The sequence below is a fragment of the Fusarium redolens genome (genome assembly GCF_020744475.1).
Source record: "Fusarium redolens strain MPI-CAGE-AT-0023 chromosome Unknown BKA55scaffold_1, whole genome shotgun sequence".
NCBI lineage: Eukaryota > Fungi > Ascomycota > Sordariomycetes > Hypocreales > Nectriaceae > Fusarium > Fusarium redolens.
This window is the reverse complement of record NW_025763664.1, coordinates 5,863,243-5,881,135: the sequence shown is the minus strand read 5'-3', so window position 1 is coordinate 5,881,135 and position 17,893 is coordinate 5,863,243. Positions and strand designations below refer to the sequence as shown.

General features: G+C 47.3%; 9 protein-coding genes across 9 annotated transcripts; 6 read left to right on the top strand and 3 right to left on the bottom strand.

Moving 5' to 3' along the window:
- Nucleotides 1-553: 553 nt before the first annotated feature.
- Nucleotides 554-2,392, top strand: BKA55DRAFT_589195 (heterokaryon incompatibility protein-domain-containing protein; the record flags this gene model as incomplete). The annotated part of the gene is made up of 5 exons (XM_046194901.1): nucleotides 554-734; nucleotides 791-1,320; nucleotides 1,350-1,649; nucleotides 1,710-1,830; nucleotides 1,860-2,392. The coding sequence occupies 5 exons, from the start codon at nucleotides 554-556 to the stop codon at nucleotides 2,390-2,392; spliced, it is 1,665 nt and encodes a 554-aa protein (XP_046057601.1).
- Nucleotides 2,393-2,600: 208 nt separating this feature from the next.
- Nucleotides 2,601-4,203, bottom strand: BKA55DRAFT_61320 (uncharacterized protein). The gene is made up of 2 exons (XM_046196679.1): nucleotides 3,275-4,203; nucleotides 2,601-3,226 (listed from the first exon to the last, which is right to left on the bottom strand). Exons 1-2 carry the CDS (start codon nucleotides 4,030-4,032, stop codon nucleotides 2,809-2,811), a joined length of 1,176 nt encoding a protein of 391 aa, XP_046057600.1. The 5' UTR covers nucleotides 4,033-4,203; the 3' UTR covers nucleotides 2,601-2,808.
- A 13-nt stretch (nucleotides 4,204-4,216) lies between these two features.
- Nucleotides 4,217-8,320, top strand: BKA55DRAFT_552845 (uncharacterized protein). Its single transcript, XM_046191469.1, has 3 exons — nucleotides 4,217-5,706; nucleotides 5,758-6,980; nucleotides 7,032-8,320. Exons 1-3 carry the CDS (start codon nucleotides 4,395-4,397, stop codon nucleotides 8,070-8,072), a joined length of 3,576 nt encoding a protein of 1,191 aa, XP_046057599.1. The 5' UTR covers nucleotides 4,217-4,394; the 3' UTR covers nucleotides 8,073-8,320.
- Nucleotides 8,321-8,426: 106 nt separating this feature from the next.
- On the bottom strand, nucleotides 8,427-10,220 carry BKA55DRAFT_632717 (aspartic peptidase domain-containing protein). Its single transcript, XM_046196967.1, has 4 exons — nucleotides 10,003-10,220; nucleotides 9,183-9,956; nucleotides 8,627-9,132; nucleotides 8,427-8,570 (listed from the first exon to the last, which is right to left on the bottom strand). The coding sequence occupies exons 1-4, from the start codon at nucleotides 10,185-10,187 to the stop codon at nucleotides 8,458-8,460; spliced, it is 1,578 nt and encodes a 525-aa protein (XP_046057598.1). The 5' UTR covers nucleotides 10,188-10,220; the 3' UTR covers nucleotides 8,427-8,457.
- A 449-nt stretch (nucleotides 10,221-10,669) lies between these two features.
- On the top strand, nucleotides 10,670-12,412 carry BKA55DRAFT_683882 (glycoside hydrolase; the record flags this gene model as incomplete). Its single annotated transcript, XM_046198557.1, has 2 exons — nucleotides 10,670-12,223; nucleotides 12,284-12,412. 2 exons carry the CDS (start codon nucleotides 10,670-10,672, stop codon nucleotides 12,410-12,412), a joined length of 1,683 nt encoding a protein of 560 aa, XP_046057597.1.
- A 672-nt stretch (nucleotides 12,413-13,084) lies between these two features.
- Nucleotides 13,085-13,748, top strand: BKA55DRAFT_495953 (uncharacterized protein; the record flags this gene model as incomplete). Its single annotated transcript, XM_046186328.1, has 3 exons — nucleotides 13,085-13,407; nucleotides 13,460-13,488; nucleotides 13,639-13,748. 3 exons carry the CDS (start codon nucleotides 13,085-13,087, stop codon nucleotides 13,746-13,748), a joined length of 462 nt encoding a protein of 153 aa, XP_046057596.1.
- A 168-nt stretch (nucleotides 13,749-13,916) lies between these two features.
- On the bottom strand, nucleotides 13,917-14,815 carry BKA55DRAFT_533410 (uncharacterized protein; the record flags this gene model as incomplete). Its single annotated transcript, XM_046189462.1, has 2 exons — nucleotides 13,917-14,587; nucleotides 14,656-14,815. The coding sequence occupies 2 exons, from the start codon at nucleotides 14,813-14,815 to the stop codon at nucleotides 13,917-13,919; spliced, it is 831 nt and encodes a 276-aa protein (XP_046057595.1).
- A 774-nt stretch (nucleotides 14,816-15,589) lies between these two features.
- BKA55DRAFT_552835 (uncharacterized protein) lies at nucleotides 15,590-16,857 on the top strand (the record flags this gene model as incomplete). Its single annotated transcript, XM_046191468.1, has 1 exon — nucleotides 15,590-16,857. A coding segment is annotated over exon 1 (728 nt), but the record flags the coding sequence as incomplete, so codon positions are not given.
- A 180-nt stretch (nucleotides 16,858-17,037) lies between these two features.
- On the top strand, nucleotides 17,038-17,529 carry BKA55DRAFT_683878 (6-O-methylguanine DNA methyltransferase; the record flags this gene model as incomplete). The annotated part of the gene is made up of 3 exons (XM_046198556.1): nucleotides 17,038-17,152; nucleotides 17,203-17,326; nucleotides 17,373-17,529. The coding sequence occupies 3 exons, from the start codon at nucleotides 17,038-17,040 to the stop codon at nucleotides 17,527-17,529; spliced, it is 396 nt and encodes a 131-aa protein (XP_046057593.1).
- Between the last annotated feature and the right edge of the window lie 364 nt (nucleotides 17,530-17,893).

Here is a 17,893-nt window from a genome sequence, read left to right as displayed (position 1 = left end):
GGTGGTTTCTCGCAACGCCCAATTTTCGAACCTTTCATGTCGCCATTATTTGCCCTTCACATGGCTATAAAATCCGACAAACGCATATCTCAAAATGGCTATTGCTGACTCTGCCACAATTGGTGCTATCAATTCTACGCATCCACCACTGCCTGCCTAAAACCCTGCAAGTTTTCTACTGCTCTCGAGAAGCTCTTTGCCGACGATGATGTCCAGATTAAGCTGGGAAAAGATGAAGTCTGCGATCAATTTTGCACAAACCATTATCCATTGTTCCACTGGATCGAGACGAGTTACTGCGAGTATCTTGATCGTCTAGAAAAGGTCCGCACTTGTCAATCGTGGCGGATACGGATTACTCCCTCGGCACAATCCTGTTCTTCCGTGTTAGCGGCGGGATCCCTTGGCTCTGGGTATACAGCAAGATTGGCATCAGACATGGGACTTACGAAATCCTTCTCCATTCAAAGTTCTCCCGAGAGAAGAAACTAAGGAACTGCTCTTCCAGTGTGCTAGATCCCGAGTGGGTTGACCTGGGCATAGTAAAGGGTGGATGGAAAAGTGCTTCGAAGAGCACGAATCAAAATGTCGGAATCCCAAGGAGAAAGATGTTTCTCCTGCATGGCTTATAGATACTAAGGATGACTGCTTAGTGCCAGGCAAGGATAATCATCCATTTGTAGCCTTGAGTTATAGATGGGGTTCTTCAACAAGTCGACAAATGGACAAAGAACGTTCGAGCAGCTGAAGAATCCTGGCTCATTATCACAGAACAATATGTTCGTCACAGCCACTGTACAAGACGCTATTCACACCGTTCGTATAATAGGCGAGCGCTACTTATGGGTTGACACCATATGTATAGCGCCAGACAATGAGGAGCAGCTGGCCGAGCAATTGCAACTTATGGGCGGTATCTACGCTTCTGCCAAACTCACCATTGTTGCGCTTGATGGTGATGCCAGGTCCGGAATCATAGGGCTCAAGTCCCAGTCACCGCCTCGCAGTCTGTCCAAAATCTTTCCTTGGAAATATGGCAAAAGTGTAATTATAAGGCAGTTGCCTTCCATGTCCATGCAGAATGAAGTGGTATCGAAATACTTCGAACGCGGATGGACGTTTCAAGAGTACACATTATCACAAAGACGACTTATTTTTGGTGATCAACAGATTCATGAAGATCTTCGTTTGGATGACCCTACACATACCCTAACATTCCCCAATATAAGGAAGGGATGGCTGGACTTCAAAGAATTGAACGTACTCCTGAATGAGTACAACAATCGAGAGTTGACATATCCCGAGGATGCATTTCCAGCTGTCAATGGTCTTCTCACATACCTTGAGAGCTTTCATTCGAGTATGGATTCCTCTTCGGTCTTCCAAGGGCGTTCTTCGACGCCGCTTTGATGTGGTCCTACAATATTGATGCAACCGATATGAGCGCGCGAACACGACCTGGTCTACATCGAAGAAAGCCATCTGAGAGACGACATTCAGTCCTCCCAGATACACACCTACCATCATGGTCATGGATCGGCTGGCAAGGAGATTGTATCAAGATGCTGGACACAGAAGCCCAATTCCAGTGGTCCGACTGGTCCCTTGATTCTGGTAGTGGACATTTGGCAAATTTGGTTCAACCATCAGTTATCACAACGCCCATCACGCAATGATTTAGCCATGCGTCTCCTGATATAAGTGATAAGCAACTCATACCACGGTATCCCACAGTCTATAAGGAACCCTCGGAGATCTCATACGACACAGTCGTCTGGAGAGTAAAGGGCCCCATGGGATACGGCTACATACCCATGGAAGATGGGGGAGGTACATATACGAGCATGTCAACTTTCCAGGCAGAAGCTTTCTGTGGCCTCTCCCCAAAATGAGCACAGAGGAACATGAAACAATGGCCAAGCTTGAACAAAATCCTTCTATCTCCTGCCGCACAAAGCGCGCATGGTATGGAGCTCTCCGGGAACACCACCAAAGTTATCAAGTGTGGATGTATACTCATTTATGCCTATTCGACAGCCAAAGACGACTATGCGGCTGGCTCCAATTACCAAAAGACGAGGATTCACTTAACTTTCCTGGAGCGGAATGCAGAAGAATGATGGGACAATTCGGCAAGAAGCCCCTAGGTGTGAAAGGCACCTTTATGAATCCATTTCCTGAACGCAACGAGTTACTTGAGCTGGTGGCAATCTGTAGACGCAAGTTCCCAGACAGCAATTTCGGGGACAATGGGTACATTGGGAAGAGTATTATGGGGTTCTGTGGGATAGAATGGATTGAGGGGGTTGCTTATAGACGAGGCTGTGGATATGTGCAGAAGGAACTTTGGGAAGAACAAGACTTGGAAGACGTTGACTTGATACTTGGCTAGGTATGGTCAATGACTTTCTTTCACCAAGAACTAAGAGAGTAATAAGAAAGTCACCTTCGAGAGGTTTTGCAAGTTAAAATGGGTAGTTGTTCAAAGGGAGAGACGGTGCCCCCACCCCATCCGTGTCAGCCACTCGAAGATCTCCAAGACATGAATACAAGATTACCACAGTACCCCAATTAGCAAAACACTAACGAAAAAAAATACATACAACTCCGGGGATTCGCTGGTCGTCACCGACCCAACTACTGATCCAGCGCTTCGTGGCTTAACTAAGGGAGAGCAGACGGGATCCCGTGTTCTCCACGAGCTGTGGTCGTATGTGAGTGTTGAAGCACAAATTTGACTCATATTCGAGACATTGGTGTAGAGGGAGGCGCAATGGCTGTCATACTTCTTGCCTGAAGTCTGCAGCTCTAGGATGGTTGAACTGGATGTTTCCACGCCTGATATGCTATCCAAGCTTGATATGAACTCACAGCAAGCGAGGCTATTCCCAAGAGCACAGCAAAGATGACTCCTATCAGTGTAGCCATCATTACATGTCTGGCACCACTCTTCCTCTGCATTGACTGCTGGAGCCAACCGCGAGGCCGAGGTGTCTGAAGTTCGTTGTACAGATCTGCCAGTCTATCGGCCAAGTAGACATACGGAACGCTTTCTTCTCCTACACGCCTGACGGAACTGACTTCAAAGTTGAGAATGTCTGGGTCGAACGAGCACTTTGAGACGAGTGAGCGGAGAAGTTTCTTCGATCTGGGGTCTGAGAGCGGGAACAGTGTCCCTTGGAGAGAGTCCAATACTTCGAGGACTAATTGGCGTGGTAATACTCCTCTACGCAATGTTAATAACCAAAGCCATTCCTTTCTGCTTGGACTTTACCTCTTGAGTGATGAAGACGGACTGGAGCAATCTCCAACATCCCGAGTCACTCTCAACTGTTCTTTGAGAAAAGAAGTGTAGTGATAAACTTCGAGGTAGTTGTTTCTTCTGTCAAAGTGCAGGTGGTTGCGAATATCTGATGTTGCCCTAATAGTGATACCTAGTCGCTTCTTCAGGTTGACAGCTTTGAGCTCCTTCTTGACATCTGCGAACGACTCGCTGTTATCGTAACTGAGAATGCTGTGATTGCCAAGTGGAAACGAGTCTTGGATGTATTTGCTGAGAGGCACGTCCTCTTTCCAGTGAATGCGGTAGGTCCCTTTCTCAAGTCTGTCTGATGAATGGTGAAGGGCCGAAGGGTCGATCATTAATAAAGTCTTGACCCCAAGTGCCATTGCATCGACTTGTCTCGTTCCATCAGCCGCTTGTGAGCCTGTGCTTTGACGGGTCAATCGACACAGCTCTGATAGAGTGGCGTCTGGATTCGTTTTCAAGATGGAAATGATCTGAAATAGGTCCTCGTGCGTTTTTATTCTTCTTGTTGTCGCAGAGGTTGCATCCATATAAGTCGAGACAATAGCTTTGTAGTACGTGAAATATCGCTGAAGTTGAGGAATTCGCCCACCGATACAGCGCTGATGGATACATGCATGAGGTCGTCGTTCATTGCAGGGCTGAGAGAGATCCCATGACCATAAAGCCATCGCTATATCAAGATATACATCCTGACTGAAGTCGCTGCTAATCCTTGATGCCATTGTAGAAACAAAAGTAAATACTGTATGAGTATTGAAGTTTTCGATGGGCTTCCAGTTGGAACCTTGGGAGCGCAGACCTCGACATCATCGCACCTTTAAAGACAGCCTCATGCAGAGCCTGATTTGATTGCAGATTGAGGCTTGAAAGTCGACCTCGAATTGGTTGTTGCGTAGTGATTGGCTGGTCATGGGATGCGCATGCAGCTACTTATGCAGTATTGGTGCTTAGCCACCGCCCTCGAAGCTGAGCCCCAAGCACACATGTCACGTCTTACATATGCTGCTTTACTTGACAGCTTGGGTTTTGTACTCAGATCAATCCCATCTTATCCAAGGGTTAATGGCATGGGACTTGTGTCGACATGACGACGTTTGAAAGATGGCAGGGGCAACTGCCATCCCATCTTGGGGCTGGCGAGGGAAGCTCAACCCGGGTCGCTACTCAAGAAAGCCATGGTGTTGAATGTCCGGAAGGGTTAAGGCACAAATTGTCAAACTGGCGAGCTTCTGTTCCTTTTCGTTCAGCTCCAGACATTCCATCAAAACCTACGCAACAAAAGGATTCCAAAATACCGCAGCATGACGAGTCTGATTCTGGCATCGGCATCACCACACCCTCCTCTCAAGATCATGACAACGAGCCGCTTGGCTTGGAATTGCCCGGCACGGAGCTTAGATATTTTGACAGGCCTATATCTGAGCGGCTCAAAGCTCGATTCTTCGACATCAAGGTCCTGTACACTCAACCGCTACTGGACTACATTCTCAAGAGGAAGAAAGATCCTGGAGACATTTCCATGAAGCTGAAGCATCTGGGGCTCAATTCTCGAAGTATCAAGCTCCATATCGTCATCCAGTGTGAAAGAAAAGTCGCCAAAAGAGTGAAGAAGTTCTTCGCGCAAGGTCATGTCGAAGAGGAGCTTTTGCCTGACTTTCGGGTCTTTGTGCTGGAGAAGGCACTCTTGCGATTAACCGATAACGAGGCGATAGAGGTTCTGGCGGATTCTGTACCAAAGAGAACCTGGTGTGGAACACCCATCAGATTGATCCGAGGCAATATGTCTGTCATGGCGACCTTTGGCGGTGTCATTGTAGTTGAAACTTCTCACAAGCGCCTAGTTGGCTTGACGGCTGCTCATTCTCTGAAGAAGTTGCATAGTCCTCTTGCCAACCAGCTTTTGACTAATGATACAGAAGTCCCCTTCTCATCGTCGTCTTCGGATGTTTCCGAGAGCGGAAGCGACTCTGATTGTGAGTCCACAATCACGACTGAAAGTTCAGTGGAGCATCTCGAACACTCGAATGGCAAAGGACTTGACACCACTGCATCTCAAAACACCTTGGCAATCGGCACCATTCTTTGCGATACATTCAATACTCCGATAGCCCAAAACTATGACTGGGCTGTTATTGATTTGAGCCAACAAGATGCATTGCCCAATAAAGTTGACCTAGATCAACAGCCTGACTCGTCAGATTTTGAGGAAGAAAGTAGCTTAGAACCCACCCTTTTTCCAAGCCGGACTCTCTTTGAATCAGTGTCCAGGCAAGTCTTGGTACTGAAGCAAGGTGCCTCACCGATTGGAGGGATGTCTCTTGATACTTCCTCTGTGCTGATATCCCCTGGATCATCGTTTGTTGAGGTCTACGATCTTGCTATGGAGCATGGCTCTTGTAAGTGAATTTGAATACTCTATTAGAACAAATTGACTAATAGGTTCCCAGCGTTAAGTCCCGGTGACTCCGGCTCATGGGTAGTCGATGCGAAGACTTCCGAATTGTATGGCCATGTAGTTTCGGTTGATGCCTTTGGAGAGGCGCAGGTGATGCCTATTCGTTCGACTCTCGACAGTATCAAGGTGCAGATGAATGCTACACGAGTGTTCCTGCCCAATAGTGATGAGATTCAACTATTGGGGGAGACATCAAGGCCCCCTATACCTGCCAACCTGGAAGCATCGCCGATCACTGAAGCACCCGAAGAGCAGGAGATTACACAGGCAACTCACTCGGAAGACATGACGGGAGACCAATTTGGGCCATCGCCACCTTCTACAGAGGCCTCTGGCAAGTCTCCAGCTGGATACGCAGTATCTCAACAAGATATTGTCGCACAGAGCCTTGAGATCGCCCGTGAAAGCCCTGAAGGAGCTTCTTATCCTTCGATTAGACAGATTCTTGAGTCTGCTTTTGAAGAAATCTGGTCCAAGATAGGGAATCAACCCGATTCATATGTCATGACGAGAGATGAGTTTGCCGTGTTCAATTTCTTCCAGCACCGCTACACCGGCGATAAAATCGCCATCGCTGCTCGAAAGAGATACTGGGAATCACTATCTATGGACTCTTCGGAGTCTGCCAAGACTGAAAGTGGCCATCTCGGTCAGATTGACGCCGTTCGGGAATTGGTTCAAGCCTCGTATCGCCGCATTGGAACTTATGGCCCAGATTTCGCCAATGTGGCTACTAAATTGTACAAACTTGAAATGACCCTCCGGCGGCTGCGAGATGAAGTCGCCCAGGAAGACATTCCTGTGCATCTCGAGGAATCTTACTCCAGTCACCTTCATTCGCTCATTGAGGATTGGGATTACGCCATGAAGCGTGTTAATTCTTTACTTGATACGTATCATGACGAAGAGATAAGTTTCGAAGGCGAAGAGGCTTCCATGAGTGGTAAACTGAAACCCATAGAGCCTATCTTAGCTGGCAAAAGGATGGCCATTGAGCTGTTGCTTGACTCAGTCCAGTTACAAAAGCCTCAGATACACGATAGACGCCAGTCTGGCCTCGAATATATTAAGGACAAGGTCGACCAAATTGCTTCTCAACTTTTCGCCAACTGGGATGCTGGATCCTTCTCGGGAGAAAATGATGATTTATGGCAACATTTCCAGGAACTGCTTGAGAAAGAGGGATTTTCTTCTCAAATCCTAAACAAAAACAAAGTCAGTCATATACAGTGTTTGAGACCGTGAATGAATGCTGACATGGAACAGGATGTCCTCATGGCGTATATCAACGAACTCAGATATGTTGCCGATACCATGACAAGCACGCTCTCTCGCACTCATGTACCACCCGAGCCACCTTTGAATATTGTACCCAGTGAGCGGAAACCGGATATTAAGCACAAGCTTTATGATACAAGTATACAAATGGATGTTATTACAACAGAAGACATCATTGCTCTGGACAGAGAGGATTCAGTAGTGCAGCAGATCCAGCCTACACTTTCACCAATGGAAGCAAGCCCTCTACAACAGCCCATACCATCACAGGATTGGTACACAGAAACCTCTCGCCTAACCGAGGACTTATCTCATCATGTCTCGTCTCGGTCCACATACAGGCGCAATAATGGTCAGGCCGGCTTTGCCCCAACATCTCAACTTGTGGCTCCGGATCAATACGGTAGAGCAATTCCTGATGACGCCCATTGGACGAAGATATCGCGCAAACTTATTAGTGTCGAGGTCCTACAACGAGCGGGTGTACGCTACGAAGCAAGACCAAATTACGTCGCCATCCTGGGTACTCTGTCCAGAGAACAAGTGGCAAAGCTCGTTCGTGAGAGCGAGGTGGCGATATTTTCTCGTCCTCCACCTCCGTATCGTCGAGCCAGAAAGATTTCCCCGCAGGCCCGACTTGTGTCCCCATCCGACGACGACGTATCCTTTATCCCTTTGCTCGATAGTGGCAGCATGGGTAGTGCAGTTGTTCAGGTCCCCAGCAGGAGGCCTAGCAAAGCTCGTGATAGCGATGCCAGTGCTCGCAGAGAGGATGAATATCCTCCACGTCGGAATGCCGGGATGAAGCAAGAAAAGCCCGGGAGTAAACAAGAGAAGTTCAACGGAAGGCAACGGCGAAGATCTTACAGGAGCCCAAGTTATGACCCTTACAGAGGAAGAACTGACTGGGGTGGACTTCAGCACAGCGTAAAGGCCTATGATAAGGGTGGTCCAGGTGGTGTGGTTGGAATTGGCAGCGCAGCAGTGAGTTTGCTGTGTGTATTGTCTGAGGCTGCGTCAGCTCTTTAGACACTGGATCTGTTTTCTTTCGTGTTTGTAAATGGGAATATTAGGGAGCTGTATGCAAATCATGAAGATTGGACAAAGGAACAAGGTATTGAGACGTCTAAAGGGTAAGAGAAACATGAAGCTCGATCCTAGGTGGCAGAAATCCAAGGCTAGCTTTGTGCAAATGCACCAAGGCGTCTACCCTCTCTCGTTATCATTTTATCTGCCAGTTTTACTATCATACTCAGTATAATATACTATTTCATGCAAATGTCATTAAACTCGCCTGTGATCCCCAATGCATGACACTAGGAGCCAACCGGAAAGCATTATATCCGGTTGCAGCCAGCTTTGCGTCGCCTAACTGTCCAAGACCTCATCTATTTCATACAGTCTCTGCCCATTACTACCGTATTCCAGCTTTCATGTAGGATTCGTCGTCGACTCTTGGATTTCCATCCATCTCGTATATATCCACTCTTTGCAACTCCTCGTGCGCAGGGTAAAAGTAGTATGTATCTACCAGACATTGGTCAGTATCATCACAGCGACACGACGCCTTTCAATTTACTCACTGGCTTGCCGTTTCTTCTTGATCAAAAAGTAAGCGACTCCCAATCCTATCAACACCGCTCCAGCGACAGCGCCAACAACAGCGCCGCCGATAACCGCACCAGAGAGTGAATTCGAATTTGAACCAATCCCTCTATCTGGCTTCGAACTCTCAGAAGCAGAGCCCGTGTAAGACGCAGAAGGCTGTATAACACCCCTAGTATTCTCACACTTCTTCCCCGTCTCTTCATCGAAGACCCTAATGAGGCTCCTTTCCCGTGTGGCATTCGCCTGCCAGAGCGTGAAAGTCCCTGCATCATGATTTACCATGAGATATGCTGCTGTGAGGAAATATCGCCCGAGGATAGGTGGTTCATCTTCGATGTCTGTTATGAGAATATCGCGTTTGGAGGTATCGCTGATTCGTGAGCCGTTGGAGGCGATGTCGACGGAGGGAATCATGTATTGGTTATTTGGTACGCGGATTTTGAGACCGGATTCGAGATGGAAGGTGAGATCTGCCAGGAACCTACTGCTGTCAGTGATTTAAGGTGAGACTGGAATTCAGGGTGAACATACTGCTTCTCGAGACCTGTTTGAAGGGCATTCCAGTGAAGTCCACTAGACGAGTAATTCGTCTTCAAACCACTAATAGACTCAAAATTCCGTATATACGGTGTCGGAGCTTCCAGTAGCAAATGGCTCGCCGGATCGACACAACACTGTAACGTCGTCCCCCTAGGAATGATGCTAACGTTTGTTCCACCGAGATAATTGATCTGTATATCAGTCAAAGTCACCTTCATACCAGTCCAACACCCATCCGACCCATCAAAATCTCCATACACAAGCGGTGCAGTATAATTAGCACCAGTGACTTTCTTCTCATCATAACCACCCAGAATTAGAGATCCATGGAGAGGCACTTTGATCCACATACGTCCCCAGAATATCGACCATACTCGCGAGCCAATCTTTCCAGCTTTGCGTAAGGCGTTGAGATATGTTGAGTTTCTGCCTAAACCAAGAGGACTTAGAGTACTGTATGTATCGTCCCATTTACTCGTTGGTATTCCAAAGGGAAAGTTGTCGAGTTCGGCTGAACCTTGGAGGTTAATCTTGTCAACTGCGCCGTTGGCGCTTTTAACGAGGTTGCGAACTCCGTATTGGCCGCCTTTGAAGAATGTCTCGTTTGGTGCACCGCCTGCTTTGACGATATCGCTTGCTCCCGTGAAACTCGTAGATTCCTCTTCGTTGAATAATCCACCTCTTCGAACTTGGCAAGATTCATCGTTTGGGATACCTGAGTCCTTGCAGAATGGTTCGGTGTATATCCAAGTGTTGTTCAAGTCACTGTCCATGTTAGTCATAGATAGTCTTCATTGAAGTGAGAACGTACGCCCAAGGTAGAAGAACGATATTTTGAGGTGGTGTTCCGACTTTAGCTGGAATTCCTTTCATGAAAGAGTTGGGAATATCCGGAAGCACTTGTATGTCTTGAAGGGGAAGAACTAAGGGTTCGGCATCGCAGGACGAGGCGATTGCCTCTCGCAGAAAGAGAAGAGTCAACAGGAAACGATACATGGCGAATTATGGTATTACTAAAGGAACAAAATGGTAACAATAATTCAGTAAAAGGTCTCAACGAGTGCGGGCAGAAAGTGCATATTGTTATTTGTCGTCCAGGAAGACTCAGAGGCTCGTGCCCAAGGTCTAGCCAACACCATGACGACTTTCCAACCACTTACACAAGCCAAGTCTACTCAAAGAACGCAACCTTCTCATCATCCCAATGGCCTATTTTCGATCTTTACTCGGGATTCGGCCAAGGCGAAAGAACCTCTTATACCAAGTATAGCATCGAAGCCAGGATTTCTATAAACGGAAATAGTCTCGTTTTAGGCTTCCGGACCATCCACCCCATCAAGTAAGACACCACCTCACAGGGGTCTAGATAAAGACGATAGGCTGCTTATCACTAACTCAATTCGTAAACTGCAACAAAGAAGCATTTCTGATGCTTACACCTTTTGTTTTTGTTTTCTTTGTCTTTGTCTCAGCACACCATGTTTCGTCGCCGTGCTTCAAGACGCTTACCATCACGCGTCGTGCTAATCGCCGCTTTCCTCACAGCACTCTTTCTATGGCGTCAGTTATCGCATCAAAGCGGTGTGGTGTTTGTAAAGAGTTCTTTTGACTGGTCGACCGTTGGGCTTGTTCATCCGCCGGCGGATATCAAGCCTTTACCCATTGGTCAAGCAAAGCGTATGCCGAAAATTCAAGCTGAGAAGGGAAAGTTTGTGAAGACGGGTGAGATTGATAAGAGGAGAGATGCTGTGCGGAGGGAGTTTAGAAGAGGTTGGGAGGCGTATAGACTGAAGGCTTGGGGGAGGGATGAATTGATGCCACTGACGGGACAAGCGAAAGATCCGTTTGGGGGTTGGGCTGCTACGTCGGTTGATGCGCTCGATACCCTGTGGATAATGGATCTGAAAGCGGAATTCAATGAAGCTGCAAGTGCAGCTGCGGCGATAGATTGGGGGAATACGCACGAGAAAGCAGTGAATCTCTTCGAAACGACAATTCGACACCTCGGCGGTCTTTTGAGCTCATATGAACTAAGTCGCGAACCAGCATTGTTACAAAAGGCCACGGAACTTGGGGAAATGCTATATCTCGCCTTTGATACACCGAATCGACTACCTGGGTTTTGGCTTAATTTTGAGGATGCGTTAAAGGGTAAACAAGTCGCTGGTATTCACGACCCGTCAGCTTCGCCGAGTTCGTTGGTGATGGAGTTTACAAAACTCTCACAATTAACCAACGATCCCAAATTCTACGACGCAACAGATCGAGTAACGCGATTTTTGCTCAAGATACAGAATAGCACTCTTTTACCGGGGATGTGGCCTATGTGTCTTGACTTTCAGAATGAAGCAGTTCACGATAATACGTTTTCTCTTGGTGCGTTGGCAGATTCTCTTTATGAGTATTTACCCAAGATGCATGCCCTTCTCGGTGGTTTGGACGAGAACTACGAGACCATGTATCGCACGGCTGCGGATGTTATTATAAAGCATTTGGTTTACAGACCTATGTTGCCGAAACAAGAGGATGTGCTGTTTTTGGGTGATGTCAGGGTCGGTGAGAAGATTGAGTTGAGTACCGAGAGTCAACATCTTACTTGCTTCGCGGGAGGAATGTTTGCACTCGGTGGGAGACTATTCGGTATTGAAGAACACGTTGATGTCGGAGAAAGACTTGCGAGGGGATGTGGTTGGGCGTATAAGGCTTTTCCAACCGGTATAATGCCTGAGATCTTCGACTTGATAGCCTGTCCGACCCTCGAACTCTGCGAATGGAACGAAACACTCTGGAAGCCGCAAAACAAACAAAAACTCCCTCCCGGATTCCGTCACGCGCGCGATCCGCGATATATTCTCCGACCAGAAGCAATCGAGAGTGTTTTTATAATGTATCGGCTTACAGCTGATCCAGTATGGCAAGATATGGCGTGGGATATGTTTCAGGCGATTGTGAAGTATACCAGCACTGAGCTTGCGAATGCGGCTATTGATGACGTTACGAGTACGGAGACTTCGAAGACTGATTCTATGGAGGTGAGTGATTTATTAAGCGTGATAGTTTGGGGGAAGGGAGGTTTGCTAATACGTGTACAGAGCTTTTGGTTCTCAGAGACGTTGAAGTATTTTTATCTGATCTTTTCAGAGCCGGATTTGATCAGTCTGGATGAGTTTGTACTGAATACGGAGGCACATCCTTTTAGAAGGCTTTTGAGTCGGGATTAAGAAGGGTCAAATATTACTGAGAGTTTCATCTTGCTGGTCGAGTTGGAATTTTGGACGGTGGATTGTAACTCTTTACGCTGAGTGTACTACAGCGCAGCTCGTATCAGACAGGGCATGTCTTTCACGGTCATCTTAACGAAACATTAAAGGTTGATGTATGAGGTTTTGAAAGAATAACCTCGCTCTTTGAGGGCGTTGGGCGCAGGAGAACGATGTTGAGGTCTTCTGTCTCATGGTAGCATGCGTCCCATGATCCAATCCCTCTTCAGGTTTGAAAGATCATACTCAAACAAGATGATCAGCATTCGAGTCAGTATTTATTTAATTTCCAAGTTCTTTGAAATACCTTTGTAGTCGAGTCGCAATGTTCTTGAACCGAGCTCACTTGCTGGGCGATGCCGATGTTTCACCTTCTTTGTTCAACACCTCGAAATAGCAACTCGAAGTCACGGCAAAAGGGCCTTGACCGGGTCTGACATCCAGTCAAAGAATTCATACGAAATTGACTTGTAGTGATCCCTATTGACGTGACCATGGGTGTCTCGTATAACCAGGTTCTCATGGCAATCGAAGGTGAATAATATATAGAGCCCTATCACCACCACTCCCAATCTCACCTTATGGATCAAAGATCAAGCCAAATTATCAAATTTATTATCAAACACTATCAAAATGTTTTCCCCTCTCCTCCTCCTAGCCCTCACCCTCAGCGCCCTCGCAACCTCCCCTCCAACCCTCAATACAACCCAGCAACATCCCTCCCGCATCGCGCCACGCTTCATATCAGGCGGTTTCTACGACAAATGCAAAGACGTGCGCTTCTACCTCGCCAAAGCAGACGACACACATCCCCGCAAGAACAGCTTCGACGGCTACAAGTCTTCTCCATGGCTTGTAGCGAAATGTCCTGATAAGAATGGAAAGTATCTCTGCACGTGGCTGGCGTTGAGTAAGTGTTTGCTTAACTCTGAGGGAGAGCTTTACCGTGGTGCAAAGTCAGTATTTCTCGCCGTGAATTTTGTTTGGAGTGGTGCTAATGCTGTGTAGTGGAAATTTTCACGGGTCGTGTACGGCGTGTAAGTTGAGTGGAAGTAACTTCAACTGCGGTTGTTGGAGTGGATTGAAAAAGGGCAAGAATGATTTCGGGAACCGAGTTCATCGAACGAGTATCGATTTGAGTATGTTTTTCCCCGGTTTTGGTGTTTTGTTGCTAACTGGTGTAATAGATGTTGCTGTTGGGGCGGTTGATGGGTATTTGACCTGTCATGGGAATTGGGGAATCCTCGATTATTGCAGTGGAAGGCCATCGCATGATCCTTTTCTCGATTCGAAGTAACGAGCTCGTAAAAGCTTGTTGTTTGCTATTTATTGCTTGTTATTTCTTGTTGGGTTGGCAAAGGAGGCGTTGATGGTTGCTGTTAGCTGTTTCTCTGTATTTTGTCTTTCCTCGCATTCGTTCTGTTTTTATCCCTCTTCACATTCGTTTGTATCGCTTCGTTATTTATTAGACCTGAATATTTAGTTTCGCTTCTCCTCTTTGTTGTCGCCATCGATTCGTTGACTCAACCAACTCAGGACAACCCTTCAACAACCATCCCCATTTTCTCAGAAATCCCACACTAACCTCCCAACTACTCGCATCATGCGCCTCTCCCCAAACAATCAAATAAGCATCATCCAAACCCTGACTGCTCATCAGTCCCAGTATATCAATACACAGCTCATCCTCATCAAAAACACCACTCGTGTAGCCCTTTAGCATGTTATCTCTCAATTGGGGAATCGGTAGTAAATCAACCCAGGGATGATGCTCAATCTCGATTTGTAGCTTTGTAGGACGTAAAGACTCGGGACATGAGGATTTTACGAGGGTGCCGTCTGCGGATGAGGGACCTAGGGCGTTCCAAGGTGATATTACATCGTCGCAGCATAATCCTTGCAATGGGATGCCGATATGAACTGCGTTGCTCGACACGGCATTAACGGCGTTGAGACGGATTAGTGAGGGGAGAAGTGCCGGGCGATGGCTCTTTAAACTATGTTGCATGTGAACCAGCTGCATGAATGCATATGCAACCGCACGTTCTCTGGCGGTAGTGAATATGAGGATTCCATTCGTGTGGACTTCTTCCGGGGTGACATTGGCATATTCCTCATTCCGGGCCTTCCGTTTCCCTGCTGGGGTCAGTTTGCTTCATACACAATACAGTAAAATACAGTATGGAGGGTAGTAGGGGACTGACGATAAGCTCTCTGATTCAGACGGTTCTGTCGTCTCCGTCTGTCCCTCGCCTCAGTGATTCCCGTCCAATCATCATCCGGATCTTTGAGCTCCGTTAACTGGGGCAGTTGACCGAAACGTTTCGGAGCCGGAGGTTGAGTAAGCTTCTGTGGTTCTGCCATCGGGATTCTTACGTGAAGGGTGCGAGCGATGGATCCCAGCACTTGGTCAAGACTTTATGTACTTGGCTGACGTGGAGTTGTAAACTCCGGGAGGGAAAAAGAAGGAGAAAATTAGTACTGAGCTGGAGAGATAAAGACTACGTAGACCTTGACTGTTTATTGCTTACAATTGAGGCTCAGCATGTTTCTGTTCTTCGTTGAATTTGATGATTAGTTTGATCGAATCTTCGGTGATGGGCTCTGATTTGTTACGGAGATAGCGTTGATTGCGCTAATGCAACCTGCTGACATCAAGACCTGACAGAAGTTAGACATCCCTGTAAAATAAAACGTGACGCTGATGTCAGACCTTTAATCCAACCAAACACTCGGATCAAAGAAACACCGTCAATTCCAAGATCAATGACATCTCCATAGATAGTAACACTCTCTATTCAGTCTAGAGTCCCCATTGATTCAGTAACTGCCGATGCATCTACCTCGTGGCGACCCGCCTCAATCTGGAGACGTCACCCTCCTTTACGGGCCTTTTTTCACTCTTCGGACTTGATTAGTGGGCTAACGGCGATGGCTTCCTTTTTCCGTCCAGTCCCAAATGGAAAACTTAACTCCGTTTATATCCATTCCATAGCATAGCATTACATCGGTCTCTGATGCTGATAAATTCTCGGGTCTTCGATGACGTTGCGGAGTCCGAGATTTTTTCCTGGATGGTTGTAGAATCTTGGATGTTGGTGATATATATAGCCTGCACTCACGTAGGTAGATAGATCAATACAATCTTTTTGCTTTTACATTACAGTAAATCTCTTCGAAATATACAAAATGTCTACCGATTACGAATTCAAGGGCTGGCTTGGCCGTGATCCCGACTCCGTCAATGGAAAGATGGAGTGGGATACCTTCGAGCCCAAGAAGTGGGAGGAGAACGACGTCGATATCAAGATCACACACTGCGGTATCTGCGGTTCTGATCTTCACACTCTTCGCTCCGGCTGGGGCGAGACACCTTTCCGTAAGTCATCTCACAATGCTTCAACCAATACAGACGATGGAGCAAATACTGATGACTAGCAGCCTGCTGTGTCGGTCACGAAATCGTCGGCAAGGCAGTCCGCGTCGGCTCCAACGTAACCAACATCAAAGTCGGCGACAGAGTCGGTGTAGGCGCCCAGGCCCGCAGCTGTCTCCGCGACGACTGCTCCGAGTGCTCCGCCGGTCGCCTGAACTACTGTCCCAAGATGGTCAGCACCTACGGCTCCATCTACCCCGACGACATTGGAAAGTCATACGGTGGATACGCAGACTACAACCGCACTGATTCTCGCTTCGTCGTAAAGATACCAGAGAGTCTTCCCTCAGAATACGCTGCGCCCATGCTCTGCGGTGGTGTCACTGTGTATGCACCCCTTCGTAACAATGGCTGCGGTCCTGGAAAGACTGTTGGTATCGTCGGTGTAGGCGGTCTAGGCCACTTTGGCGTTCTTTTCGCCAAAGCTCTCGGCGCCGATAAAGTCATTGGTATTTCTCGCAAGGCCTCCAAGAAGGAGGAAGTCCTCGCTCTCGGCGCAGACGCTTACATAGCCACCGACGACGACGAGGACTGGGCCAACAAGAACGCCAAGACCATCGATCTCATGATCTGCACTGTCTCAAGCAGCAAGATGCCTTACAGCGATTACTTCAAGCTTCTGCGCCACGGCGCCGACTTTGTGCAAGTCGGTGCTCCTGACTCTGGTGAACTGCCCCCCATCAATGCGTTCAACCTCATCATGGGCCAGTTCAAGCTCAGTGGAAGTTTGATTGGGTCGCCGAAGGATATCGAGGAGATGCTGCAGCTTGCTGTTGAGAAGAATGTTAAGCCCTGGGTTGAGAAGAGGCCCATGGAGGATGCGAACCAGGCCGTTGTTGATATGGAAAATGGAAAGGCGCGATACCGATATGTTTTGGTTAACCAGAAGAACATTGATTAATTAGCGGGACGGAAATGATAGAGATAGACTGTATATAAGATATGAATGAACAATAGAATAATCTTGAACAAGAATCTTACTGGACTTTGTGACTGGATAGTGGCATACCCCGCTATTTACATCACGCCCTTCAGCACCATTAATCGGCACTTCGTTCACTGAACTACGACAGCCTCACTCAGCTCATATAGCATTTATTCTTCACTGTGACTACTCGTATCAATTACCCATGTCTCGCACACCATCATAATGCCCCGTTCAGACGAAGCAGAAGCCTTCTTCCACGCCGTATACTCAGCCGTTCAAGAGATCCCCCACGGCAAAGTCACAACATACGGCCACATCGCCATGCTCGTCGGAACCCGTAAACAAACCCTCACACACCCAAAATCTCAGATCACTAACACTTTACAGCTCAAAGACCTCGTCAAGTCGGCGTCTGTCTAAAACACCTCCCCGCCGATCCATCTCAGCCCTTCAACCATGAAAACGTCCCATGGCAAAGAGTCATAAACTCCAAAGGCCAAATATCACCAAGGTAAGCCCATCAATCCCATAACACACTATAATAGCTCACTATGTAGATCTCAACCTGGAGGTTCTCGCTCACAAGCCGATGCCCTCCAAGCAGAAGGCGTACATGTCGAAACAAACGCAATGGGCGAACACTCAGTTGACTTCTCCCAATACGGCTGGTTCCCCGAACTACTCCCCTCAGAAGAAAACGATCAAGGCGAATGATTAAGGTCTTTGAAACTAGTATTTACCACTATCGTTTTTGGGAATCAAAAAAGTTTCCCTATATGTAATTTGTAATGCGGAACCCAAAATCAAGGGTCCCCCTCATAAGAATCATCCCATCTTCCGCTTCATTCTTTGAATCAAAGTCCGCCACCCAAATCCCCCAGTATCAAAAGGGGGGTGAAAAATCGAAAAGAAGAAAATTACACATGTACAAAGACAGAGACCCAAAATGACATCTTTATGCATCGAGCCGCTCGTGTATGTGGAAATCCCCCCTTCTTCACAAGGTTGAAAAAATCAAAAGAGTAAAAATAAAAATAAAAATAATCCTCCAAACTCCTGGCCAGTGCTGAAAACTTGG

Coding starts and splice junctions, on each gene's coding strand:
- BKA55DRAFT_632717 (XM_046196967.1), bottom strand. CDS start 10,187: ATGTATCGTTTCCTGTTGACTCTTCTCTTTCTGCGAGAGGCAATCGCC. Junction 9,957..10,002: donor ATCGTTCTTCTACCTTGGGC/GTACGTTCTCAC, acceptor TAACATGGACAG/TGACTTGAACAACACTTGGA. Junction 9,133..9,182: donor CAAACAGGTCTCGAGAAGCA/GTATGTTCACCC, acceptor TGACAGCAGTAG/GTTCCTGGCAGATCTCACCT.
- BKA55DRAFT_552845 (XM_046191469.1), top strand. CDS start 4,395: ATGACGACGTTTGAAAGATGGCAGGGGCAACTGCCATCCCATCTTGGG. Junction 5,707..5,757: donor TGCTATGGAGCATGGCTCTT/GTAAGTGAATTT, acceptor ATAGGTTCCCAG/CGTTAAGTCCCGGTGACTCC. Junction 6,981..7,031: donor AAATCCTAAACAAAAACAAA/GTCAGTCATATA, acceptor GACATGGAACAG/GATGTCCTCATGGCGTATAT.
- BKA55DRAFT_61320 (XM_046196679.1), bottom strand. CDS start 4,032: ATGGCATCAAGGATTAGCAGCGACTTCAGTCAGGATGTATATCTTGAT. Junction 3,227..3,274: donor CCGTCTTCATCACTCAAGAG/GTAAAGTCCAAG, acceptor AACATTGCGTAG/AGGAGTATTACCACGCCAAT.